Here is a 23,881-nt window from a genome sequence, read left to right on the forward strand (position 1 = left end):
TCTTATGTTCGTCTGGTATTCTAAGGCCTTCGAGCTTGCACGTTGTTTTTTCTTTTTTTTCTTGGATGATAACAGACACTAAGGGCATCATATTTTACTAGCACCTACATGAATGGAGACGATGGCTACCACCAAGCGTCACCGTGACTTCTTAAATTGGCTCACTGGTTTATATTATGTGACGGAAGATGGAAGGCCAAGACCCAATTGACTCGCAATTAGTGACGTTTGAACGGTGCTCAACCACACTGGACTGCATCCGTCCGCGCTCTCAGAAACGAGTTCGACCAATTCGTTTGCTATTGCTCGTCCATATGTCACTTCCATTCTCTCTCTCCTTCCTTTCTCGTCCGCTTTCCAAGGCCACTGCAAGCGCGACAGCCAAACGGAAACGAGAACTCTCCTCCCTCTCTTTGGACTCATTGGTTAAGGGGAGAGCGGGGAGGCGCGCAAGAGACAGAGAGAACCCCATCTCTATATCTCTATGGGCAGCAAATAAAGCTACGGGCGGTGAGAATCATCGGTATCTAACTATCCCCCCTCTCGTCCCCCTTTTCAAAAGTGGCGCCTGCCCCTCTCTCTTTCTTTATCTGCTTCTTTCTTTCACATTCCTTTTCCCTCTCTCTCCTCCTCCTCCTTCCTCTTCTCTTCTTGGGTTTAAGCAAAGAAGATGGCGTCCAGCGCTTTTCGGTTCATCAAATGCGTGACCGTTGGCGACGGCGCCGTCGGGAAGACCTGCATGCTTATCTGCTACACCAGCAACAAATTCCCGACCGTAATTTTCTCTTCTTTCCCCTCCTCTTCGAAAGGAGAAATCTTTTCTTGGTTTTGATCCCTCTTCGGCTTTTTCTCCAAAAAAAAAAGTTTTTTTTTGGATTTCTCTCACTTGTTCGGTTTCTATTCTTGATCTTTTCTAGGACTACATTCCGACGGTGTTCGATAACTTCAGCGCCAATGTTGTTGTTGATGGAACCACCGTGAATTTAGGCCTCTGGGACACTGCTGGTAAAGATTTTCTTTCGCAAATTCTGTTTCCTTTTGGGTTGCTTGATTGTCGGATAGAAATGTCGAATTGAGCAAATCTTGATTTCATTGGATTTTATTTTTGATAGGGCAAGAGGATTACAATAGATTGAGGCCGTTGAGCTACCGAGGGGCGGACGTTTTTGTGCTCGCTTTCTCGCTGGTGAGCCGAGCGAGCTATGAAAATGTTCTGAAGAAGGTGTGCATAAGATCGTGGGTTTGTGGTTGTGGTTTTGTATTTGGTTTTATCTTAAAGTTGTCTAAAATATCGAGGCTTTTGGTTGTTTTTGTTGATGATTTTTAGTGGATACCTGAGCTTCAGCATTTTGCACCGGGAGTCCCTGTGGTGCTGGTCGGCACCAAATTGGGTAAAGTGAAATATGCTATTGCCATTTCTTCTGTTCATTTAGAACTTTCTGAGGAGCTAAGCTCCGAATCCTGTAAGGACATTATGAGTACATTGATAAACAAAAGTGATATAGGGTGAAAGAATAAAAGGTCCTTTCAGAATTAGCTTTTATAGTTTGCTTCTTTGAAATGAAAGGCTGACAGTTGCGACATTAGAGCTGTGTCATTTTGGTGGGGTTATGGATTTAGGATTCCATGATCTGCAACTTAAAGTGGTCATATAAGTTATCTTCATGTTTGATGTTTCATATGCTCATTCAGTTTTTTTGTTGCTTTTCTTTTTCTTCTTATAGCGATACTTGGGACTTGGACCTCATAAAGGGTAAGCCGTTAGGGGTGAGGTGCCGACCAACTGTGCCAATAGTTATTGGCAGATTTTTCTTGCTTTTGATTATAAAAATAATGTCTTACTGTGATCTGGGTATGCTATAAAATTACCGAACAAAAGCAGCTCTTGTTTATATTCGACCTTGTTTCTGCTCTACTTTTTGACGAATGCTGCTAGACATTACAATCTTTTCATACTGCTGAATATGGTGCAATATAAGATTGGTCTTATGCTATTCACAAACACATCCACTAATCTTGGCCCTTCATTATCATATTTTAAAGCTTTTGTAGACACCCTACTTTTGGGCATTCTACAGGGTCAACCGGGTGTATATAAGGGGCACTGCACATTTTGACCATCTTTTAAAGCGTGGAGATTCTTTTTAGGCTTTAAAATCTGTGTCATCTTGTTGCATTTTTTTTTTTTTTTTTGAAATTTTCTGATTGTCGGTAGTGGATGAATTTCCTTTAAACTTTGTGTGTGATTAAATATGTTTGAATAGTTAGCCTCATTTCGTGTCTGATTAATTGAACATATACTCTCATGCAAAAGAGGCTCAACTTCATAATTTTAGAAATTCCATAGTTCACACATGGATAGAAGACATCTGATGGAATCAGACTGATTTACGACATGCATCTGTTTCAATTGGATGCGTACAGAACTTGGGTCTGGTTTGAAAAACTTCCTTCTTAGCTTGAAGCATGACAACAACTTAAATCTTATCATTTTGACTGCCCTTACATTTCTTTTTGCAAATTATTTCTTTTTCCTTTACCTATGCATAACCTTTTTTTGTGCATTTGATACCTTTTTCTTTTTTATTTTAAAGTAAATGTCATCACGTAAGATTCCAAAACAAGATCTTGTGCTTCTGTTGCTTAAGATTACCAAAAAGATTGTACAATGCTCTTGGGTTTGGGAAGGTGCTTCGTCCTTTGGTGGTCGATTATAACCATCCTTTGATAGAAAATGATAACCATCATTTTAGATAATTATTCTTTGCTAGCTACAAATAGGCTTTGCTGTCTCCAAATTTCCTCTAGACCAGGAAAAGGCTAGAAGATGAAAGGAAATGGTAAGATTTGATGTTATGGAGTTGCGCTATCTTCAATACACATTAGAAATATAAAGCCAAATTGACAAAATCCTCCCTATTTAATAAACAGAACTAGCAAACTGAAGTATCGAATCATTAAAAACATTTCTTGAGAAGTGCTGTAGGCAAGTCAGTTCAATTAGTTACTTGGAAATTAATTTGTTGTTGAATCACACCTCTCATGCCTTAACTGAAGTAGCAAATCCATTTCCTGAACACATTTACTTCTGTCCTATCACATATGTAAGCTTTAATGGATGAAATCTTTGAAGTCAGACAAAATTATTTTAACCATCTAGATGTGAAGAAATAGCTCAACTATATATTGTTATTATTAGGAGTCGAACTGATTAAGAATAAAGTGCTTGAAAAGAAATTTATGTGATAATGTTTTGCAAGTAATTGTGAGAGAAGGCCTTGATAAGGAGAGAGTTTTATACTTGTTTGCAACTGTTGAAGAAAAAAAACACACGGAGAGAATGAGAATTCTTTCACAGTTGTTGCTTTGAAATGATAAGCAGCCTTTTTAGGAGAAAATTGGATTGAATATGCTTGTTGAAAAGGAAAACCATGAATAATCAGAAACAATGCTTGAAAAAATGGAGATGGATTATCATATCTGTGCTATCTATATACATGCTTACCATGCATTTACATCGGATTTCTTTTTGTTTTTATTTATTTAATTAAATTATGCATTAATATTGTCTGCAGATCTTCGTGAAGATAAATATTTTCTCTCAGACCATCCTGGCATTATACCTGTTACTACTGCTCAGGTATCGACTTCCTTGTGAGGCATGCGACTTAATACTACTTTCATTTTAATATTACTTCAATCTTCGTTATCATAAGAACGTGAATAATTAGCATTTTAATGGTCATGGTTCTTGATGTCAGGGAGAGGAACTCCGTAAGCAAATAGGCGCTGCGTATTATATAGAGTGTAGCTCGAAAACACAACAGGTGAATACAACGGCTGGTCAGATTCAGTAATCTCCTCCCATCAAATATGTTCTTATTCAACTGACTAGTGTTAGATTTGTTTGGCAATTTGCAGAATGTCAAAGCAGTGTTTGATGCTGCCACCAAGATAGTTATTCGGCCTCCACAAAAACAGAAGGAAAAGAAGAAAAAGCCACAGCATGGATGTTCACTATTGTCAGTAACTGCATTCCTTGGTCATGAAAATGAGTCATCTCAATCTTAAATTTTATTTATATTGGTTATCTTATAGGATTGCTACATATAGTATCTAAATTAAATATGCATCTGTAATATTTTTTATTATAATCCAACTTAGATTGCTAGTTTTGCTTATTGAGATTTTCTAACTTTTTTCGCTGTGATTCATCAATTTGCTTCATGACCTTGTCAACATATCATATTGTTTCCTTTATGCTGACCTTAAATGTAAATATCTATGTACTCTCTCTCTCTCTCTCTCTCTCTATCTCATGGATTCTCGACTTAGAGAGAGTTTCTGCTTAAATATTGCTTGTAGAATTGTCTGATAATTGATCTTCAAGATGAGTTGTTATGGTATTTTGGGAGTTCTCAAAGCTACTTTCATCTTGTTTCCCCTGTACTCATGGCATTCTAGATCACTGCAGTCATATAGCAAGTTACTATGTGTATATATGTATATATAGAGTCTAGTTACTATATGGGTAGACACACAACAGACCTAGTAAGGCCGGTCTTGACCAAACAATTAGTGGCCCGACCATCGGTGATTCATGCTATTAGATCTGATCTACTATCTTTAAATTGTTTAGTATCAAAAAATCATATGATTTGAAGATTCTTAGCCTATGCACCGCCTATACATCTAGCAGTCAAATAAATAATTTAAAAAATATGAAACAATGTATATTTTTTGACCATTGGATGCATAGGCTAGGAATCTTCAAATCACATTATTTTCTGACAATAAGCAGTTTAGAGATTGTAGATTACATCCAATAGCTCGGATCATCATTGCCGGTCCCTTGTTCATTTGGTCAGGACTAACCTTCTTAGTGCTGTGTGATGATATTAGATCTACTCTTACTCTCGATACATACATACATACATACATACATACATCATACATATACATACATAGATACATATATGTTTATGTATGCATATACACATACTTGTCTTCATCTGCTCTGGCAATCTCATGTGGAGGGGACAATTCATCTCAACAAAGTAACCATGAGCAAGCCTGACCTTCATGGTAATTTACTAGGATTCTCAGGGCGCCCTTTATGTTGTGAGTGATTAGCATAAAGTAAGAAATCCCTTGGTGGAGAAACAACCTATATAAAATGGAGGGGAATGGTTGGGCGGAGGTAGCACAAGATGCTTCTAGACACTAGAATGATGTTTTACAAAGTGATAGAAGAGAAGGCAAACAAGCTTAAGTAAGTTTTATTAAAACTCTTAACTCTCTTGAAGAGGATCTACAAGTGGAAAGGGGTTAATGACACCTTGTCCTTGTGGGGAGGTTTCTTAGACATATTTTGGTGGATTTCCTATTAAACTGATCATAAGAAGACCGGTTACAATACCTATATATGAGATATCTTAAGGCTAAGTGGCAACTTGGTAATGAGTTTGAGCTTCTTCAAATTAATAATTTTTTGTTTTGTCTTCCCATTCCATACGATAGGATATGACGAAGGTGTCGGATTCTCTGCTGTTTAAGTTCATGCCATTGAATGCTTGTGGTGGCCAATTTCTACCCAAGGAGGGAACTATCAGGCATGCCATGATTTGGATAAGACTTTGTGGATTGCCTATAGAATATTGGGCTTGGAGGTTGCTTTTCAAATTGCCATAATTGCAAGCACTCCTTTATGGCTTGATACATGCAAAAAAGTAGATCGAAAAGTTTCTTTGCTTTGCCTTTTGCAGATTGAAGTCTTTGGACTTGGGAACGATCATCATTATGAAACGACAAAGGCTTCTGGCAACCTTTTGTGTATGAGAATGTTACCATCAAACGAGTGAGTTGTTCGTGATCGAGCTCATGTCCTCCTCAAAATTCAGCTTGAATTTTGCTCTGTTAGTTCGTAGACGAGCCAATCTAGAGCTATGCTTAACATACTTGAGGTCAGCTTGATTAAACTCAAAATATAAATATACCAATAATTTGTGTATATTACATTTTAATTATTGTATACACATTTTTATATTTATTTATTTAAATTAATAGTATTTATATAAATAGAATGTATCTTAAGTATAATATTAAAATTGACTGAAATAATTAGCTTAATGTCTATAAATGAAAGGCTTGAAAAACCTTATGTTCTTATCAAATCCCTGACTTTCCTGAACAGCTTGAATTTGGATTGAAATTTGCTAAGTTGGCTCGAACTTGTTCGATTATAGAAAGAGCTGCTTGAGCTAGGTCTAGCTTGCTGAAGCTCAACTCATTTATACGCATGACTTGGGGATCATTGTTGTTACAAAGGAGAGAGATTTTTGGTAACCTGTTGTACATGACAATTACATGACAATGCTGGTATTTATTGCTTTAAATGTTAGGGGAACCCCTGCCAAAACCATGCATAACATGCATCCCTACGGTAAAACCTGCCAAACCAGTATAGGACCTTACTAGTATGGGCCATATTATCAATATACCAATAATTTGTATACATATCTATATATAATGTTTTAATTATTGTTATATATCTTTTATATTTGTTTATTTTAAAGTAATAGAATTTATATTAATAGAATGTAGTTTAACTGTAAGATTAAAATTAACCAAAATAATTAGCTCAAAATATTTAAATGAAAGATTTGAAAAACCTTATGTTTTTATCAACTCCCTGAAGTGAGCTTTCTTGAATAGCTGGAATTTGGCCCGAAATTAGCCGAGTTGGCTCGAATTTGGTTAGATTACAAAAGGAGCTGATGTTGAGTTTGCTTAAGCTTGGCTCTTTTATACCCAAGACTCAAGGATCCTCATTGTTACAAAGAACAGTAATTTTTGGAAACCTTTTGTATATCAGAATATTGTTATTGTTGCTTTAAGTGCAAGGGAACTCTTGCCAAAACTATGCATAACGTGTGTCCCTACGTCAAAACCTGCCAAGATCGGTTTTAACACCCATACAGGTACCTAACTAGCATAGGCTATGATGTGTGTCCCTATGGCACATCTCTTTATATGACACTTGGGGCAAGAGGTCTACCAACTATCAGTTCCCTATTGGTTTGGTATGATACACCTAGTATGGCCTGATATGGTTTGGTACTTAAATCATGGACCTTGAATCATCATTCAAAGAAATTCTAGGAAGATTATGCAGGGGGCAACTCCTTCAAGTGTATATCCTTTTGCTTCCACCCCTAACCAATCAACTTGATTTACCCCCACAACGGTGCTAAGGGTCTGACTCTCCCAACTCAACCATGAGATTTGGAAGAGTGGAAACAAGTTTCTAAACCTTCTTGTCCTAAAACTAGCGATAACAAACAAACTCGACTTAACAAGTTGAGTTTCACTTCGACTCAAATAAGGTCCTTCTTATGCATCAATTTCCTTTGTGATGGCCATAGAGCAATCCACACAACCCATGCAATAATGCATGCAAATCACCTAGTCAGGCCAAGGATGGAAGCAATGCTGACTTACCAAAATCTTAAGGAACAAATGGTGTTATAATTCAAATTGTTAAGACGAGCTATGCTAACAAGGCAGGCAACTTTCCAAATCAAATGGGAAGAAAATGGAGCTTATTCCGAGCAATCAAGGAATCAAAGAGAGTACTTGTTGCTCTTCTCCCTAAAAAACGTTGAAAAAATTGATGGTTAAAGAAGAATAAGCCAATTATTGGAGATGGTTTAGCTGCTCATGGTAAATATTTTATACCAAATTAAGGGAACTAGTATCCTGGTATTACATATATATTTGCATGGAATATAGGGACTCATGGAAGTGTCATGAAACCTCCTATTCATTAGCCACTTATGTGATCAACTTCTTTACCAAGCTAACTCAGGTACACCTGGGTTCTTTGAGAGTTGTCACCTGGGAAAAATGCTTCCTGACTATCTTTTCCATCCAAGAAATCACTGAAGAAATCTAGATCTTTCTCTATAAGAAGAATGTAGATGAATCTCTTGTGACCTAATGGAGCAAATCCCATGATTTATTGAAGAAATTCCACAGATATTACATCACACAACCCAACTTACAGAAAAAAATTCAATCTGAGACTAGGTGAGGTTTCTTATGGCGATGTTGGAGACGATTAAGGAGTCCAATGTGCGAAACTTAGGTGAGGAAGTTGTTTGTCTAATAATAATTTATATTTTTGATGTTAGATATATTGGCAGCCTTGCCAATAAGTTTTTTACTTGAATTTTTCTATGATTACAAGGAAAATATGTTTGCTGTAGTGGCTTGCACAAACCCTAATTTGAATTCCTTAGAGATTGTGCTTTTTGTTTGTGTTAGATGATCCCCTTCTTTGAACACTCTCTAGAGCCTTATGTGCAGATCTTAGTTCGAAAGCATGTTTGGTAAGATAAAACCTTGAGAACTTGGAAGCATAATGAGGACTGGCACTAATCTTAATCAAGAAATGTTTCAGGTTTCATCAGCGTTCTTTCTCTGAAATGTTTATGTTTCATGTTATGGCCATGCACAATAGATTTCTGAGTTGCTTCCAGGATTCGATACTGATAATGTGAGAATGAACAGTGCAAAACCTTTATGTTATCTTTGAAAGAATTTGCATTGAAACAAATTTCATGTTGTGACTGCAGGAATATCATTTCTGGGTGGAAACTTGTGTGCTTTAAATAAAAGCACCCTCAGGATCACATTTAGAGTTCCCTTGCAGAAAATGCTATGCTGATGTCTGGCCCAAGAGTGCATCAGGTTTGAGTTAATGGTGCAGTTCCTCTTGGAAACTGTAAAGTGCCCTGCCAGCTGTATCAGAAGTAAATGAATCATTTTGTTCGCAACGAAACAAGAAAATATATGTTCTTTTGCAGAGAGGAGGATGTTTGTTCTTGATGCCATGTTCATTTAGTATCAATTTTGTTTGAATCAAGAAGCTTAACCAAGGCAACTAAATGATTTAGCAGGACATATCTGTTAGTTTCAGTCACCTCCTGCAGCGGGTAAAACTTTCAGATGGCAGTGGTTCTTTCTTTCTTTCTTTCTTTTCTTTTTGTAATTCAGAACTAATGGAACTCAAATCTTCCATGTTCAGTACTCTCCAACTATTACAGTGCTTTCAAGCGAGGCTAGTATGCCTTCCTACAATAAACTGCTATGTTTTCTTCTATGAACCTAGCTCGCAAACGAAAGAGCTTTGAGGTCTCATTATCTCTGCCATATTGGATCATTGGTTTAAAATTCGCACCTCCATCATCTCCACTAGGGAATTCGGATGATACTGGAATGGCTTGTGGGATTCTTCACAATTTTCCATCAGGCCACTCAGTGCGCGACGGATATCGTCGATATCTTGGATTATTGCAGGTGGAGTGCAGCCACCATTTGATCAAGGGTGCCATTATCTTTGTGCTCAATTTTCTCTGAAATTATGAAACCAACCTATCGAGCATCTCTCGAAAGTAAATATCTCTTCATTTTAATTTTTCATGTTCTGGTTTGAAGACCAAGCATCACTTTAGTCGTCGACCGGCCCACCTCAGTGAAATCATAGCTCACTTTAGCCATCCCAGCGTTGCATTTTATGATTTCCCTTGCTAACAGTCGCGGGAATTAGGACTTCGCTTGGCAGGAATCCAAGTTTGGATACTGATGTTTAATAAGAAAAAAGTAATGGATAATTCATAGAGGATGCTTAACCATGCATAGCGAGAGAAGCATGGCTACCAGCAAATCGATACACTAAGATCCCATAAGCTACGAGTAGTCATGGTTACCGTAAAGATATCCTGACTACTTCCATTATTTCCAGCACGACCAACACATCAAATAGCTGAACTCGGACATATTAGTTCTGGAGGAGGTAAGCGTCGAGGCCTTTGAAGGTCTTGACCGCCGTCTCCTGGAGGAGGTCCGGCTGAGGGACCTCTTCATTTGCTTTCTCGTAGTCGAGGCACCACTTCACCAGGCCACCTTCACCCTTTGGAACCACTTGAAGAGTGGCCTTGAAGGCTTTGTAGAAGCCCACCAGCTCCCCATCTATCACACTGCATGAGACCTGCTTGTTTGCATCGTCCGCCACCTCGATCCTCTCCTTGGAGAATGTGACAATTGGAAACCCTGCCAAAACGCCCACATGATCTCGGACAAATTAACTTGCAATCCTAACATCATCTACGTGTCAGTGTTATGGATCGAGGACGATCTCTCAGAATCTAAGCAACTCTTGTTGATAGAATTCTGCCAACTCAGTTCCCGCTTGGCATTGCTTTTGTTCTCTGTTCTTGTTAGCAGTATTCTATCAAGAAGAGTTGCTCAGTTCATTACTTGGTTTCAAAATCCCTTACAAAAAATGCTTTGTGAGATTAGATGGAGTTTTCGTTGCCCTCAGCAACGTATTAGGAATTCAAAGAAATATTTTAATTTGGTGCCTAAATGAACACCTAGTGATGCTGCTACCTTCAGCATATTTCAGAATCCGGATGGTGCCGACGCTCTTCCCATCACCTTCGACGATCTCGATGCTCTTGTACTGCTCAGGGAAGATCTTGGGGAAGAGATCTGTGGAGTCCCTTAGAGCTCCCCAAAACTTGTCCGCAGGAGACTTCACCTCCACTTCCACTTCAGCCTTGGAGGCCATCGATGGCACTGCTTTCTCTCTATTGCACAATCTGATACCAAACGCTCGATAGCATGAATCCCAAACAAGGTGACCTGGCATATATAGTGTTCATTTCGATGTAACTCCCAACTACCTGCACTTGCCATTAAGTGCTTCCTTAATTTCCATCAACTGCAGGCTATGGTATTTATTACCTGTCGGTGCAGCTTGTCAAATTTCTGGCCGGCGGGGAAGAGCAGAGTTGAGAGCTTGGATACTGAAAAACTCAGCAAACCTCAAGCAGGGTTGAGCCTGGGGGTGGACTTTTCCTTCAGAGAAAGCAAGAATTACATTTACTGTCATATCAAAAGAGATAAAGCAAGGAGAGGTGCAACTGCTGTGTCTAGCCTAATTTGTAATACCTCGAGTTTATTGACATGAAATATCTTTTACTAATTTGCTTGCCTGTAATTTGATATATTTTTCTTTGTCAAATGTAGGTATACTGTTTTTAATATTTCTCCTCTTTTCACTAGTATAATTATTATTTTTTCATTGTTATGTTTCTCTCCAAATTTAATCCGTTCTAGTTGCTGATGAACTTGGGTCAACAGACATTTGAACGCCAGAAGGATTGATTATTCTTATAAAATTGTGAGAAATGCTAAGCTACTATGCTTCGACGACAAATGTCACATGCCTCTCAACTAACAATCTCGGCAATTTGAGGCAGACCAACCTAGGAAATTTATTGAGTCACTTTTATAGCTGGCTGGTCCAAAGGATGGGGCTTATTTTTTAGGTTCGGGTTGCATCTTCCGCGCAAATGAATGAATAATCTTCTTTCATGATGTTGATCATTGGATAGCTCTTTGCATGGATCTCAAAGCATTCCAAATTCTCTTATTCATCCGCTGCATAGATCTTCAAGCAACTATTATGCAATCCAATGATGAATTCGTGTGAAGGAAGGTGAATCCTTCCTTCGTGCGAAAAATACAACCCTAATCCCTAGTACTATGATAAATGATGCTTGATTGTTCTGATGAAGGGACATCGTTTTATTGCATGTAGCTCCAAAATCAGCTTCCTCTGAAATATGTTTCACACAAGCCAGACATTAAAATGCAATCAACTGTGGAGAACACTATTGTTCTCGTGTAGCAGGCATAAGAACACTGTAAAAATCCACCAAGACAGTATAGTAATACTTGGACCGACCTTCATCATTGTTGATGATTTCTTTCCTTCTCTCTTTCCTCGACACTTTTAAACTTGTTGCACTAGATATGTTTTTCTGGTTTCTAAGTAGTAAACACTCCAAAATAACATATTTTTGTTAGTTAGGCAGGTAACATATCAAGTTGCTTTTTACCAATGTCACCATGTTCTTAGATTACTTCCTTTGATAGATGTGATTCAACGAATCCATGAAGTGTTTATTTGTTTCGGGTACCATGCAAATGGTTTAAAATTTAGAGCCTGTTTGGGTAATCCAGTGAAATTGGGCTGAATTTCTCGCTGGATTCGTGGATTAGGCCGCTCATTTAAGCACGGCTCTGTCAAGTGTTATATAAAGGAAAAAAAGATCATTAATCTTTTCTTCTTCATGCAGTTTAAAGTCTGGAATTTGAACAGGCCCTTAGCAGATATACTTAGATGCAAGGCCCTTAGAAGATATAATTGGGGGCCAGTTATCTAAGCTTTTACACAATAGGTTCACATATTTGGTTTGTTTTGTGTTGGCTATCACACTATGTTACTAGGTATTATCAAGTTTGACTTCTAATTAATTTATGGAGGTTATTTGTATATTGTATGCTTGGACAAACAACTTTATGAAAACTTATTGGGTTAATAGATAAAATGTTTATTCAAATGTTCTCCAGTCGAGTTTATATGTTTTTGAGGTTTGTTTAATCATGAATAGCTTTTTTTGTCATAGTTTGTTGTAGCTTTTTGTATTATTCTTAGCTAAGCTAACCTCAGACCCCATGCACCGGAAAGGGTTGGGTGATTTATCAGTTTCTTAAGTTGGTGATATTTATAGGGCTGATGGGCCTTTGCATTTAACAGGTTGGTGGCTTCTTATATGGTCTATTTTTTAACGACTACCTCCTATGAAAATTAACTTTGGACATTAGCTTTAAGTCAATTGTTTTGATTTGCTTAAATCTTTCTTATGAACTAGTGTTGTTTTTGTTTGTGCTTCATTCACTGCCTTTATATTAAGACATTCTAGAAAATGTTCCATGAAAGTTTGAGTTTCTTAGAGCAACAAGATGTAGTCAAAGTTGAAGATCAAAAATATTAATAGCGAAGCGTAGGCAATGTGGGTAAAAGGAAGTCAAAAGTTGATTCTAGAATTTATATTTTCTAGGGACTGGTTTGATAAAGAGAGTTTTAGACCTACTAGGATTGTGCTTTGAAGAGATTTTCATGATCTTTTATGTAGGGTCCTAGTATGGTGAAATATACTATTTTAGAGAAGTTTTTTTTTTTTTTTTGCTTCTTTTTTTGCTAGGAGAGCATAGGGAAGACTCTTTGTTCTTCTAGAAGTCCTATTTTAGGAGTATTAGGGGAGTCTAGAGTTACAAAAATGGGTTAGTTTGGTCTTAATTGAAATCAATATTGTAGATATTTATTAAAAAAATCCAGACTTTTCATTCTTCCTCTTTCTTTCTTTCTTTTCTTTCAATTTTTGGCTGGTTTCCTTTTTTCCATTTTTTTTTTTAAGGAGTGGTGGCCATTTTCCCCCCTTCTGTTCTAATGTGATGCTATGTTTGGTTGTATGTAACTGGATTAAGTGCGAGTTTAGTTCTTGCAGCTGGCGCTTTTCTAGCATTTGCTTCAAGTACAATTTCGCATATAATTTCAACATGATTGGGTGGCTGCTTTCGTGGCTCATCATTCAGGATATACCCTTTGGGTGGAGGAGGGGGAGCTCCCACTGGCTCTCCGTAAGTTAGTATTTTTTGACTTTATTGGGTGTATTCGTACATGTATTGTATAAAAACCCGTCTTTAGCAAAAAAAAGAAAAGAAAATGTTGATGTTGCAATATGAATATGACTTAATACCATGAGAGTGCCAACTAGCAAAGTTGGTATAGTCTCTTATTTTGACCCAAGATTTTCGGTCGTTTTCACCTTTATTTTGATTTTTAGCTGGATTCATACATGCACGCATACTCGCGCACGCAGAGAGAGAGAGAGAGAGAGAGAGAGAGAGAGAGAGAGAGAGAGAGAGAGAGATCACCATAGATTAAATTGCATCAGCTTAGTGCAAATGGTAAATTTATTATGCTCCAATGGAACTCGAGTTATTGCAATATTAGCTTCATATACGTCAATTCCTTGGAATTATCCATTGGTGTCTATCTGTTTCCCCGCCTTTTGGCTGGTCATGACATCCAAAAACTTCAGACATTGAAGGATATGCTGCTCCAAGTAGATTTTTTGAAGGTTTGCATAGTTCTGCCAATATGTTTTAGGTTGTGTCCTTCTCAGTTAGCTTCATCAAAATGTATTCTGATCACTTGTCACAGTTTATGAACAACGACTCACAAACATCGAGTGGAATGCTTTGCAACTGATATTCAATTGTTAGGCCAGAATGGTCAGTGTCATCATTCATATAGTTCTTCTTCAGTCCCTCTTCAGTGGATCCTTCATGATCTATCCTATTTACAGGCTGCTAGAGTGGGTTTGGTGACATCCCAGTCTATCTTGATGAACCTAGCAGGGCTGATTTGGATCCAAGATTGAGATCTAAAATATGACTATTCATCAGATGGTTTGAGTCTAATTTTGAGAGACAAGAACTAATTCATATCAGCTTCGTTTTTGGCCCGGCTGGTACTCCTTTTGCACTAATTTTACAACTGATCTCCTTTGAACCCCAGTTTGCAATGTCGAGAGTCGCCCAGCTACTGAGGGAGGAAATGGAAAGGGTGGGCTCCTACTCCGGATACACTTTGGCTCCTTCGCTCCATTTCGTGGTTGATAGTTTGGACTTATTTCTTTCATGATATCAGGACACGTAATTAGTTGCTTTCTGTGATTGCTGGTTATGCGCCAATAGTTTCTTTTATTATTATTATCATTATTATTATTTTTATTGGTTTGAAGGTGCTTTATGCTGATTTGAAGATATGATGAAAGCCAAAAAGAGATCTGAATTGCATATATATTTGTATATTTTAACATGTTAGATTTTAAGTAGTGCTGGATTAATTGTCAGAAACATCTATTGATATTTTAATGTTCTAATTTGAAGGTTGTCGTGATTAATTAAGAAATGAATCTACCACCTTTTGAACAAGCTGATGGTGAAGGTGAGCTCCAAGCAGAAGTTTGACTTCATGAGCAGACTGGATTGGATACTGCGGTAATGGGAAGATAAATTTTTACGATACGAATTTATGCCTAATGGGATCCAGCAAGATATATTCCCCCTTAATCCTCAAAAGTTAATCATATTATATATCCCCCTGTTAGCTAAGCGGAGATAGACTTTCCTTGAAGACAAAAAGCAGCTTTTGAAGCAGCGAGGTGTTGGTGTGTGTGTGTGTGTGTGTGTGTCCCGGAGACCGATAGGGTTATGACTCCACCCTCTCCATCAAAGATCAGGCCCTAGCCTCTCTATCTAAATCGAAGCTCGGGCCCTTAGGCAACTAAGCATAGCACTTGTGGTATCAGGGCGCAGAAGTGACCCAATGTATTTGGGGCCAAAGGCCGTCTGCAGTGGGTCGGTCTAAGATGAATTTACAGAAGGTTTTTTTTTATTATTATTATTATGTCTTTAAGGCTTTTCTTGCGGTGGGCCTTCTTTGGGCCGGAGCTTTAGATGGCCGTCTAAGTCGCCTAAGGATTGGGCTGGCCCTGTCAAGGTATAGAGTTAAATGCGAGCCGAACCTAAAGAACAATGGTTTATGGAATCGAACCATTGCTTCTTGCCAAAGGGGTAAGTGGTTGTAATATTTGAACCAGATTTTGATGGTGGCTGCACCTTATTCCGATTCTACCTATCTTGATACTAATGTCCCTCTTGGTGACTCACTTTTTGAGGAAAGAAACTCTACTTGCTAGCCCCTCCTTGGTCATTCTGAGCTTGACCGATCTATCAACTTGACAGTTGGAAGGGAAGAGTCTAATTACAAATATCACGACTATCTTGTTACTAATTCCAAAATGGCTCATTCTACAGTGATTTGTAGCTATATGGCTCATGGATCAAATTGGCTTTGATATCATTCATAACAATTTACACTTTTTTTTCTTTCTTTCTTTCCTCTGTTTAAGATCGAGAGACGTTCCAGCTTTAGCTGTTATTCTATACCTACCTCCTCTACCTAAATCGAAGCCTAGGCTCCTAGGCACATGACGTTAGCACTCGCGATATCCAGAGACAGATCAAAAGAATGGTGCTTTATAGAATCAAGCCTCCATCTATGCCGAGGATGTAAAGATTGTACCATCTAAACCTGAGTTCAATAACAGCTAAGCTTGCTCTGATTCTACCTATCCATCTTGATTTTTGGGATCTCAATGCCGTTTCTTAGTATAGATGTCCTTCTTCATGATTCATTCCCTTAGGCAAGAAGTCGTATTCATTGGTCTTAGCGGACCAATAGGACCACTGCTCGATCTTTTTGAAAGCGACTAATTTATCAACTTGGAAGTTGGAAAGAAAGAATCTTATTACAAGCAACATAACTGGCGCAAGCATCAATTCTCTCTAATGTATGGACTAGATTGGCTATTTGGCTTTGATATCTTTTATCATGACTTGGAACACACACCTGTCACGGGACTAAAATACATATGTCGTCTCGTCCTATACAACAGAAAGGTCCTAAGCTCCATAGAGGCCAATATCATTTACAATAGTTTTTCTTTTTCTCCTCTCTTTCGGAGAGAGAGAACTTATCTTTTGTTGCTAAAAGTGCCTAATCTCTTATTAATTTTCATAAAATAGGATTAATAGAATATTTTTTTGAGCAAAATGGTGAGCCAAGCCATCCCCAAATAAATATAATATTGATGATAGATTAATATAGAAAGTATTTGACGTAAATCATTCTTACGTCTTTATGAATATGTGCAACATGAAATTTGTCGGAAAGATTTGCATGCAGCAGTGAACTAACTAAACTGTCGGCTAAAAGTTGAGTTGGATTAAATTATAATCTAAGTTAATTATCGCGCTTCAAAGCTGAACCGAAAGTGGAGTTCGGGAGTTTTTTTTTATAATTATGATAATTTATATAGCTCTAATTTAAGTACATCCCAAAGAGTACGGAAGAGGAGGAATACCTCATCTAGGAATTCGTTAGTCCCTTGGCCAGCCGCACGCAGTCTGAACTCCTCGGAAGAAAAAACCAACGAAAAAAAAAGAAAGGAATCGAGCATCTCCTTTTGCGGGTCAAGTTCAACTTCCCTCCCTCCCCGACCGCCAATCCCTTCAGTGCAAGCAGGGAGGCAAAGAATAACCGCCATGAAATGGAATCGCGGCTCGGAAAGTCGCCAGCCGAAAGCCGAAAGCCGAAGTGCCAGAGAACCAAATTCTCTTCCCCCGCAGCAACGTACCCACTTTCAGAAAATGCACTCCTTCCATTCCCCACCCTCCCTACGCAGACCAACTCGGCTCAATGGCGTCTCCCCCCACCTCCCTCTCCCTCCACGAAGCTCCCTTCCTGCAGCACATCCGCCGCTTCCCTCCCCCACCTCCACCTCCTCGGTGCCGTCCAACCTGCGCCATCCATTCTCTTCCGGAGACCCCGCAGAGACCCTCCGTCGAACCGGACGGCCTCGACAGGCGCCAAATCCTCGAAAAGTTCCGCTACACCAGCCGGATCGGCCACGGATGGCTGGAGATCCGCCATATGAAGGACGAGGAGCTGGACGCCGTGGCCCTGCTCCTCGCCGAGTCATTTAACAGGGACAAGCAGTCGCCGGACGGGAACATCTCCATGTTCGCCTTCGTGGTGAAGCAATATATGATCGAGCGGCGGAGTGTGATTCCGCATGCGGCGGTGCTCGTCGGGTTCTATAAGGAGAAGGATGGCGAAGAGGCGCAGCTGGCATGCACTGCCGAAATCTCTTTCGATGCTCTCGGGGCGCATCCTGCTGTCGGCACGCCTCGGCCCCCTAAGGAATGTCCATACATTGGCAACGTCTCTGTGACGAAGACGCTTCGGAGGTATGGATCTATTTCTTTGCCGGTTTGCTTCTTAGAATTGCTCTCCTTCGTTTCTTGCCATTCTTGATTTTAGCAGCTACAGTTTTCTTTAACCATGGAATGCTTGCTGCTGATGGATTACTTATTTTGCTCTATGACGAGTTCCTGTGTCTGATATCGCCGACATGGGTTCTGGAATCTTTGGCTTGCAAGCTACTAGCGCTGGTAATTGTACTTGGCTTGTATTCCTGGTCGTGGGTTGGGTGGACAATGGGTAATGCTCTTTCTGGAAACCTGCCACTGCCATGAGAATGATGTTGTATGATAGTGGCAATGGCCGTGTGAGGACTCGTGCGGGCGTATGTTTAATCCTACATCGGTTATACACTGCATAGATTTTGGGTAGATCAAGGAATCTAAATAAACTAATCTTTTCAGGTAAGATCCTAAGTTGTTACAAATGGTATTAGAGCAAACCCAATCCATGGGCTATGTGGACTAGTGGATAGTGCAGCATGAATCGATTTGGTCTGACCAGGAGCTGATTGTGGTGTTTGTGGTTGGATTTACAGCATTTATGATCGAATTTTGATAGATTTGGACCTTTAGCCGGGCGAGGACGTTAGGCCTTAAATGGAGGCAGCACGTGAGCACTAGTACAAGTATGTGTTTAGTTTCACATCGGCTATGCACTGGGTAGATCTTGGGTACTTATATAGGACCAAGGAACCCCAATAGCTTGTCTTTTTGGGTGAGGTCCTAGATTGTTACAGGCCACATTTAATGCGCCCAAGTTTGTTTAGACTTTGATCTAGGTGTTTGATTCACTTGCATCTAGAAGTAGCATAGGTTGGAGTTGGTTTGAATAAACGATTAATTGGATACATGCATCAATTTTACATTCAAATCAGAATAAAGAAAATTCTGAGTATAACAAGATGAAAGTAGAAGAATAATGGAGAACGGGATAAAGGGGAGGAGAATGAGCTTGGCTTTGGTACAGATCCATCCATATAACAGTAATAAGAAAAAAGTATATCACCTGAGCTTGCTGGTTGGAGTCCTAGAGCATTATAGATCAACTACTCTTATAACTGTATAAATCAACTAGGCTCTTTCTAAAACTAGAATCAAAATAATCACTACACTAGCAAATCCCGTCCTCAATAACCAATTATATCATAGACTACGATACAAGATTGGGCATTGACTCACTCTTTCATGACATGGAACCTTTGGATTTTAACAAAGCTGCAACTCTGTTTCATTGTGAACCTTCCTAAGACAATATGCTAATTCTCGTAGGATATAGGTTTATATGACCTTCATCATATCATTTGATAGTCCAATGCAGCGCTAGCCTTGATCACGCACCAAGATTTGTGAAAAAGAGAAGCTGCATGCGATGCACATGAGCACAGATGCCAAGGTCTGCACCCTCCCACATCTAGAATCGGTGGCCTCTACTACATATCAGATCATCAAATGGTCTCACGAGCGTTGAAACTACTCCCATGTTTGTATGACAGCAGGTCTCTAGCCTAAGCCATATGTATTAACTTGAAGGACATGCTGATTCTTACAATTTTTTTTTATCCTGAAATCTGAGTCGTTATGTAACTCAGTATAAAATAAAGAAAAAAAATACCATACATTTGCAAGTGCTAAAGTTCATCCTATCAGTATTGGGGGAAAATGAGAAAAAAAAAAAGGTTTCATTACAATAATTTTAGGAAAATTCTTTTGAAATATCGTCTACTGTTTTATCAACTGTTCTGTTATTGTGTTTCTTAATAATGTTTTCAACTTTTGATCCTTATGTTTTGGTTTTAGCCCATCCAATTGCAACCTGATCATCAACATGAACATAGTTTTGAAACCGAAACTTACATCTTATCAGCAAATCGCTTAGCAGTTTGGAATTTAGACATGGACAGAGTTTCCAAATACCAGAGAATTTGTTGTGTGAAAGCACGTGAAAAAGAAGTTGATAGCAAGAATGACAATCAGAGTATGAAAGACAGGATGCAATGCAGTAAGAACATGGTTCATAAGCAGATTATGATGTCTCCTATGGAAGCGAACAATTTATTCTGTAGTAACATCTTCCAAACATGTACATGCTTGGAGAGAGAGGCATGCCAAATATATATTCAATACCAGAAATAACATAAACATTCTCAAATGAAGATTACCTACTAATTAATACTTCATGAAACAGAAACACATCCTCACAAGACTATTTTGGTGAATTACATGATAATTTCAGTAATAAATTGTTGTTTGATCTCAATTTGATGTCGGTAGATATGATGGTATGTGAAGGTCACACGATAGCAACTTGATTGACCATTGGTTTGGGATCTAAAGGTATATATGAAGCTTGCAAGCTTCAAAAGAAGGATACTTAGCCAAAAAAGGCCTTCTAATGTTCAGCTTGTATGGCAAGCATAATCTGAAAGCTGAAGGAAGGATTTTATGTATTTTCCATTACATAATAAATTTAAGAGCATGTTGAAAAGGAATTAAAGTTAAACAATTCTATCTGTGACTAGGTTGCTACATGGCCCTATAGAAGTTACTTGGAGCTAGCAATTTTGCAAGGTCCCACATAAAAATCTTTCATCTTCTTATGCTTAGATCATGTTGAAAAATCACCAAGCCATGAAGATTAAATAATTGCAGCAAAGAATTCAACTGCAGATCTTCTAATGTTTCAAATCCATCCTTCATTGTGGTACTGAATTATGTTTTGTCTGCTTTTTTTAAAGGATTGTCAAGATCTTTAAACCTTAATAATTAATGCTTCTATACCTTGATGAATATGTAAATTGAGTAAGAACCAGAAGCTTAAGATATACATAGAACTTCAATAGGAACAGCAGGGCACAAGACTATTGAAAAGTCTGCATAATCGATATTCAGAAATACAAATCGGCAGTGTCTGATCTAACACGAACTTAAACTTTGTGATGGAAAATTCCCATCCTTGTCCGTGTTTTAAAAAAACACATGAACTTAAACTCGTGACAAAATTTCAGAGTTTCAGTTTATTGCAAGTCTCAATGTCATAGAAGGGAAAAAAAAAGAAATGGATTGTAGGTAATGACTTTTGAGGTTTGAAGATGCATGGTTGAGAGAAAGGAACGGGACTGTCCATATATTTAGATTTATTCAAGGTGATTGTCAAGGCCTGATTGTTATTAAGGGAAGTGCCATTAGCACCAACTGATTCAAGCTTTCTATCTCCCTTCTTCCCTCTTCTTATGGCTGATATTGACATTTTCAGCTTTAATTGTTTCTTTTTTTCTTGAAAGGGCATATTTGAAAAACGGGAATTAGCTACATAATGGGTTATTTATGGTTACCACTGTTATTTTTGTTTCTTGTGATGAAACGATAAATATTTGTGAGAATATCTGCTCCTTTTTTATGATTAAGATGCAATGATGTACTAGAGGTCGAAGACTCTTACATGAGACCTTGACATGATACCTTGGGTACAAAGTGGTAATTGCTCTAACATTTTCTGAAGCCTAATACTATTAATCTATAAGGTAATCCTTTAAAATTCTTTTTGCTTGTACTATTTTATTATTTGTCAATGTAACTTTGTAAACTTGCTTTCAGACTGTTATCATAATTCCTATACGAAGATACTTGTTTCTCCATCACTAACAGTCATGTTCTTTATCTTTCTCTTTCTGGTTTCAAACTAGCAAGCTGAAAACTGCTGGTGTCATCCTGAATTAGCATCTTGCTGTTACAATGTCTTTCAAACTACTTGGTGGGGGGTGGGGGGTTTGGGGGGGTTAGTTCTAAGTTCTAAAATTTTAAGTAATCAAAGGCTAATATGCTGCATGCACTCACACATGATTTCTGTTGAGAGATTCTGCAGGATATGATTTGTTCTTATTCTCTATTTTAGGAAAGGGATTGGTTTGAAACTTCTAAAGGCATGTGAAAAACTGATAATTCAGATGAAGGCTGAAAGAAAAGTATACCTTCATTGCAGAGTGGCTTCTAAAGGTCCATTCAGATTGTATGAGAAAGCTGGTTATAAGGTTGTCAAGAAAGACAGCATCTTGACTTGGCTGTTTTTAAAACGGCGCAGGTACTTGATGTTTAAAGAACTCCCACCGATTGCAGATGATGAAAATGAGTCTGATGTCTCGGATTGCAACTAACATCCCATCTGATTATTTACATGTGGTGCCACAAAATCAGTGGATAACTTTGTATGCTAAAGTTCTATTTTTCGATGAGGATGCTGTATACATGTATTGAAAGAATATATTGTGACAAGTTCTCTTGATGAATGGTGGAATCCGTGAAATAGCCTTATGGTTGTTTCCTATGTTCCTGTAAGTTGTTTCCTGCTCTTTTTTAATGATGTATTAACTGTCAATGCCACTGTCCAGTCTCAATTTAAAACAACCTGTCATAGGCTAGGACTTCAAGAGTAAGGCCAGATGTTTGAACAAATAAATGATTGCTCGATATATAATCTTTTTATTACCTTTATCTCAAAGCATTCACCTAAGAGAGAGAAAATATTGGTCGAACCTCAAGAATCTGTGGATGATAGGAAAACCAGCAGCAGAACCAGAAGTGGGAGCCTGCCCTCCCTGCATCTTTCAGTAGCTGGGCAACTCCCAATTTCCCAAATTAGGGTTTAACATTAGCAGACAGTTCTTCAGCCATGACCTAAGTATGATTGCAATGCAAGCATTTTGGTCAGACCCAACACAGACCTGATAAAAATTAGCGCACTCTCAAATTTAGAGCCGACGCAATCGATCAATGGTATTACAGATATATCAGATCCAAATTGAGTTATGTAGGATGATCAATCAAGCTGAACCACGATTTTGTGCAGCCAGCTTACTGCTTATGGAGGAGGATCACAAGGATCTACTACTGAAAAAGGACTGATGAACATCCCTATGAATGATAACATGACCAAACAATTGTATACCGGAGGCAGACCGCTCCTCTTAACTAGAAGATGTTTCAAAATTGGTGTAATGTAAAGGTAGAATTGCAATAACTCGAGTCATAGTGCACCATAACTTCTAGCTGTTACAATCCAATGTATAATGATAGCCTACTTTTTGAAGCATTACTTGTGAATTTATAGATAAATAATAGCTTTAATCACTTAAACAAGGGCAAAGGCTGATGATTATGATAAATCTTAACTAAAACAATATGTTATAATAAATAATATAATATAATGTATCATTTACTGGTTTATATTTTTTGCTTAACGAAGCAAAAAGTGAAGGATCTAGGTAAATCTCAAACTCAAATAATTTACTATTGTTCAAGCTCTTAACAAGCTAAATATTGGCTGCTCATAAGTGGCTCTCCGTGGCAGCTCTACTAGTCTCCCCTCTCCTTTCTAAACAATTTGGTTTGTATATGGACAACCAGCTACAGGAAGAGTGGAAACAGGACAGACCAGAGGGCACCACTGATATCCAATCTATATGATACGATAATTATTCACCAATGCCTCATCCTCACTGAATTTTGTTAGTTAATGCCTTCCATCTAACTAAATATTTATCCTTGTAGCAAAGAGTGGAAAGAAATAGATTTGTCCACATAATCAGTCTTTCTTGTGTTCTTGCCAATATCCTGATTTGAGAAATAGAAAGAAAGAGGAAGTTCCAAAAAGCGGACATTGCACTCAAATAATAGTGATCCAATAGATCATCTCATATACGCTTGACTATGGCAACTTACTGACCAAGATGTTCATAACAAAGTTTGCCGTCTCGGTACCGGACCTATAACAGTACCATCCTATTGTAGTGTCGGTATGCGGTACAGTATAAAACTGCGAGACGTACCAAGTTTGGTACAATACAAGACTGCATACCAATTCGGTATTGGTACAGTACAGTACACTCGATATACTACGGTACCAAGTGGTACAGCAAACCTTACTCCATAGAGTCCGACGTTCATTGTCTGAAATTTCTGAGACTTGTAATTTTTTTTCAAATCTTTTTTCCAGGCTAGCATAGGAAGGTCTTTTGTGCAGAATGCAACTCGTAATGGTGGGTTGTAGGTTTGACCTATTCCCCCGAAGTTCTTT

At 38.3% G+C, this 23,881-nt stretch overlaps 3 protein-coding genes across 4 annotated transcripts; 2 read left to right on the forward strand and 1 right to left on the reverse strand.

The window, feature by feature from the left end:
- Positions 1-500: 500 nt before the first annotated feature.
- LOC120106395 (rac-like GTP-binding protein 3) lies at positions 501-9,163 on the forward strand. 2 transcript variants are annotated; one of them, XM_039119390.1, is made up of 10 exons: positions 501-523; positions 663-775; positions 918-1,005; positions 1,113-1,222; positions 1,328-1,391; positions 3,576-3,640; positions 3,762-3,827; positions 3,922-4,022; positions 5,766-5,857; positions 8,637-9,163. In XM_039119390.1, exons 2-9 carry the CDS (start codon positions 671-673, stop codon positions 5,836-5,838), a joined length of 672 nt encoding a protein of 223 aa, XP_038975318.1. In that variant the 5' UTR covers positions 501-523; positions 663-670; the 3' UTR covers positions 5,839-5,857; positions 8,637-9,163. The 2 variants fall into 2 exon arrangements, with proteins under 2 accessions (XP_038975318.1, XP_038975319.1); XM_039119391.1 differs by lacking the exons at positions 501-523; positions 5,766-5,857 and having other exon boundaries at positions 568-775.
- Positions 9,164-9,648: 485 nt separating this feature from the next.
- LOC120106396 (MLP-like protein 423) lies at positions 9,649-10,700 on the reverse strand. The gene is made up of 2 exons (XM_039119392.1): positions 10,453-10,700; positions 9,649-10,113 (listed from the first exon to the last, which is right to left on the reverse strand). Exons 1-2 carry the CDS (start codon positions 10,631-10,633, stop codon positions 9,842-9,844), a joined length of 453 nt encoding a protein of 150 aa, XP_038975320.1. The 5' UTR covers positions 10,634-10,700; the 3' UTR covers positions 9,649-9,841.
- A 6,510-nt stretch (positions 10,701-17,210) lies between these two features.
- Positions 17,211-22,135, forward strand: LOC103710039. Its single transcript, XM_026805774.2, has 2 exons — positions 17,211-17,796; positions 21,704-22,135. The coding sequence occupies exons 1-2, from the start codon at positions 17,246-17,248 to the stop codon at positions 21,960-21,962; spliced, it is 810 nt and encodes a 269-aa protein (XP_026661575.2). The 5' UTR covers positions 17,211-17,245; the 3' UTR covers positions 21,963-22,135.
- The last annotated feature ends 1,746 nt before the right edge of the window (positions 22,136-23,881 follow it).

This window comes from Phoenix dactylifera, unplaced genomic scaffold (genome assembly GCF_009389715.1).
Source record: "Phoenix dactylifera cultivar Barhee BC4 unplaced genomic scaffold, palm_55x_up_171113_PBpolish2nd_filt_p 000544F, whole genome shotgun sequence".
NCBI lineage: Eukaryota > Viridiplantae > Streptophyta > Magnoliopsida > Arecales > Arecaceae > Phoenix > Phoenix dactylifera.

Coding starts and splice junctions, on each gene's coding strand:
- LOC120106396 (XM_039119392.1), bottom strand. CDS start 10,633: ATGGCCTCCAAGGCTGAAGTGGAAGTGGAGGTGAAGTCTCCTGCGGAC. Junction 10,114..10,452: donor GATTCTGAAATATGCTGAAG/GTAGCAGCATCA, acceptor GCGTTTTGGCAG/GGTTTCCAATTGTCACATTC.
- LOC103710039 (XM_026805774.2), top strand. CDS start 17,246: ATGGCGTCTCCCCCCACCTCCCTCTCCCTCCACGAAGCTCCCTTCCTG. Junction 17,797..21,703: donor GTGACGAAGACGCTTCGGAG/GTATGGATCTAT, acceptor TCTCTATTTTAG/GAAAGGGATTGGTTTGAAAC.
- LOC120106395 (XM_039119390.1), top strand. CDS start 671: ATGGCGTCCAGCGCTTTTCGGTTCATCAAATGCGTGACCGTTGGCGAC. Junction 776..917: donor CCAGCAACAAATTCCCGACC/GTAATTTTCTCT, acceptor GATCTTTTCTAG/GACTACATTCCGACGGTGTT. Junction 4,023..5,765: donor CAGCATGGATGTTCACTATT/GTCAGTAACTGC, acceptor TGCCTTTTGCAG/ATTGAAGTCTTTGGACTTGG.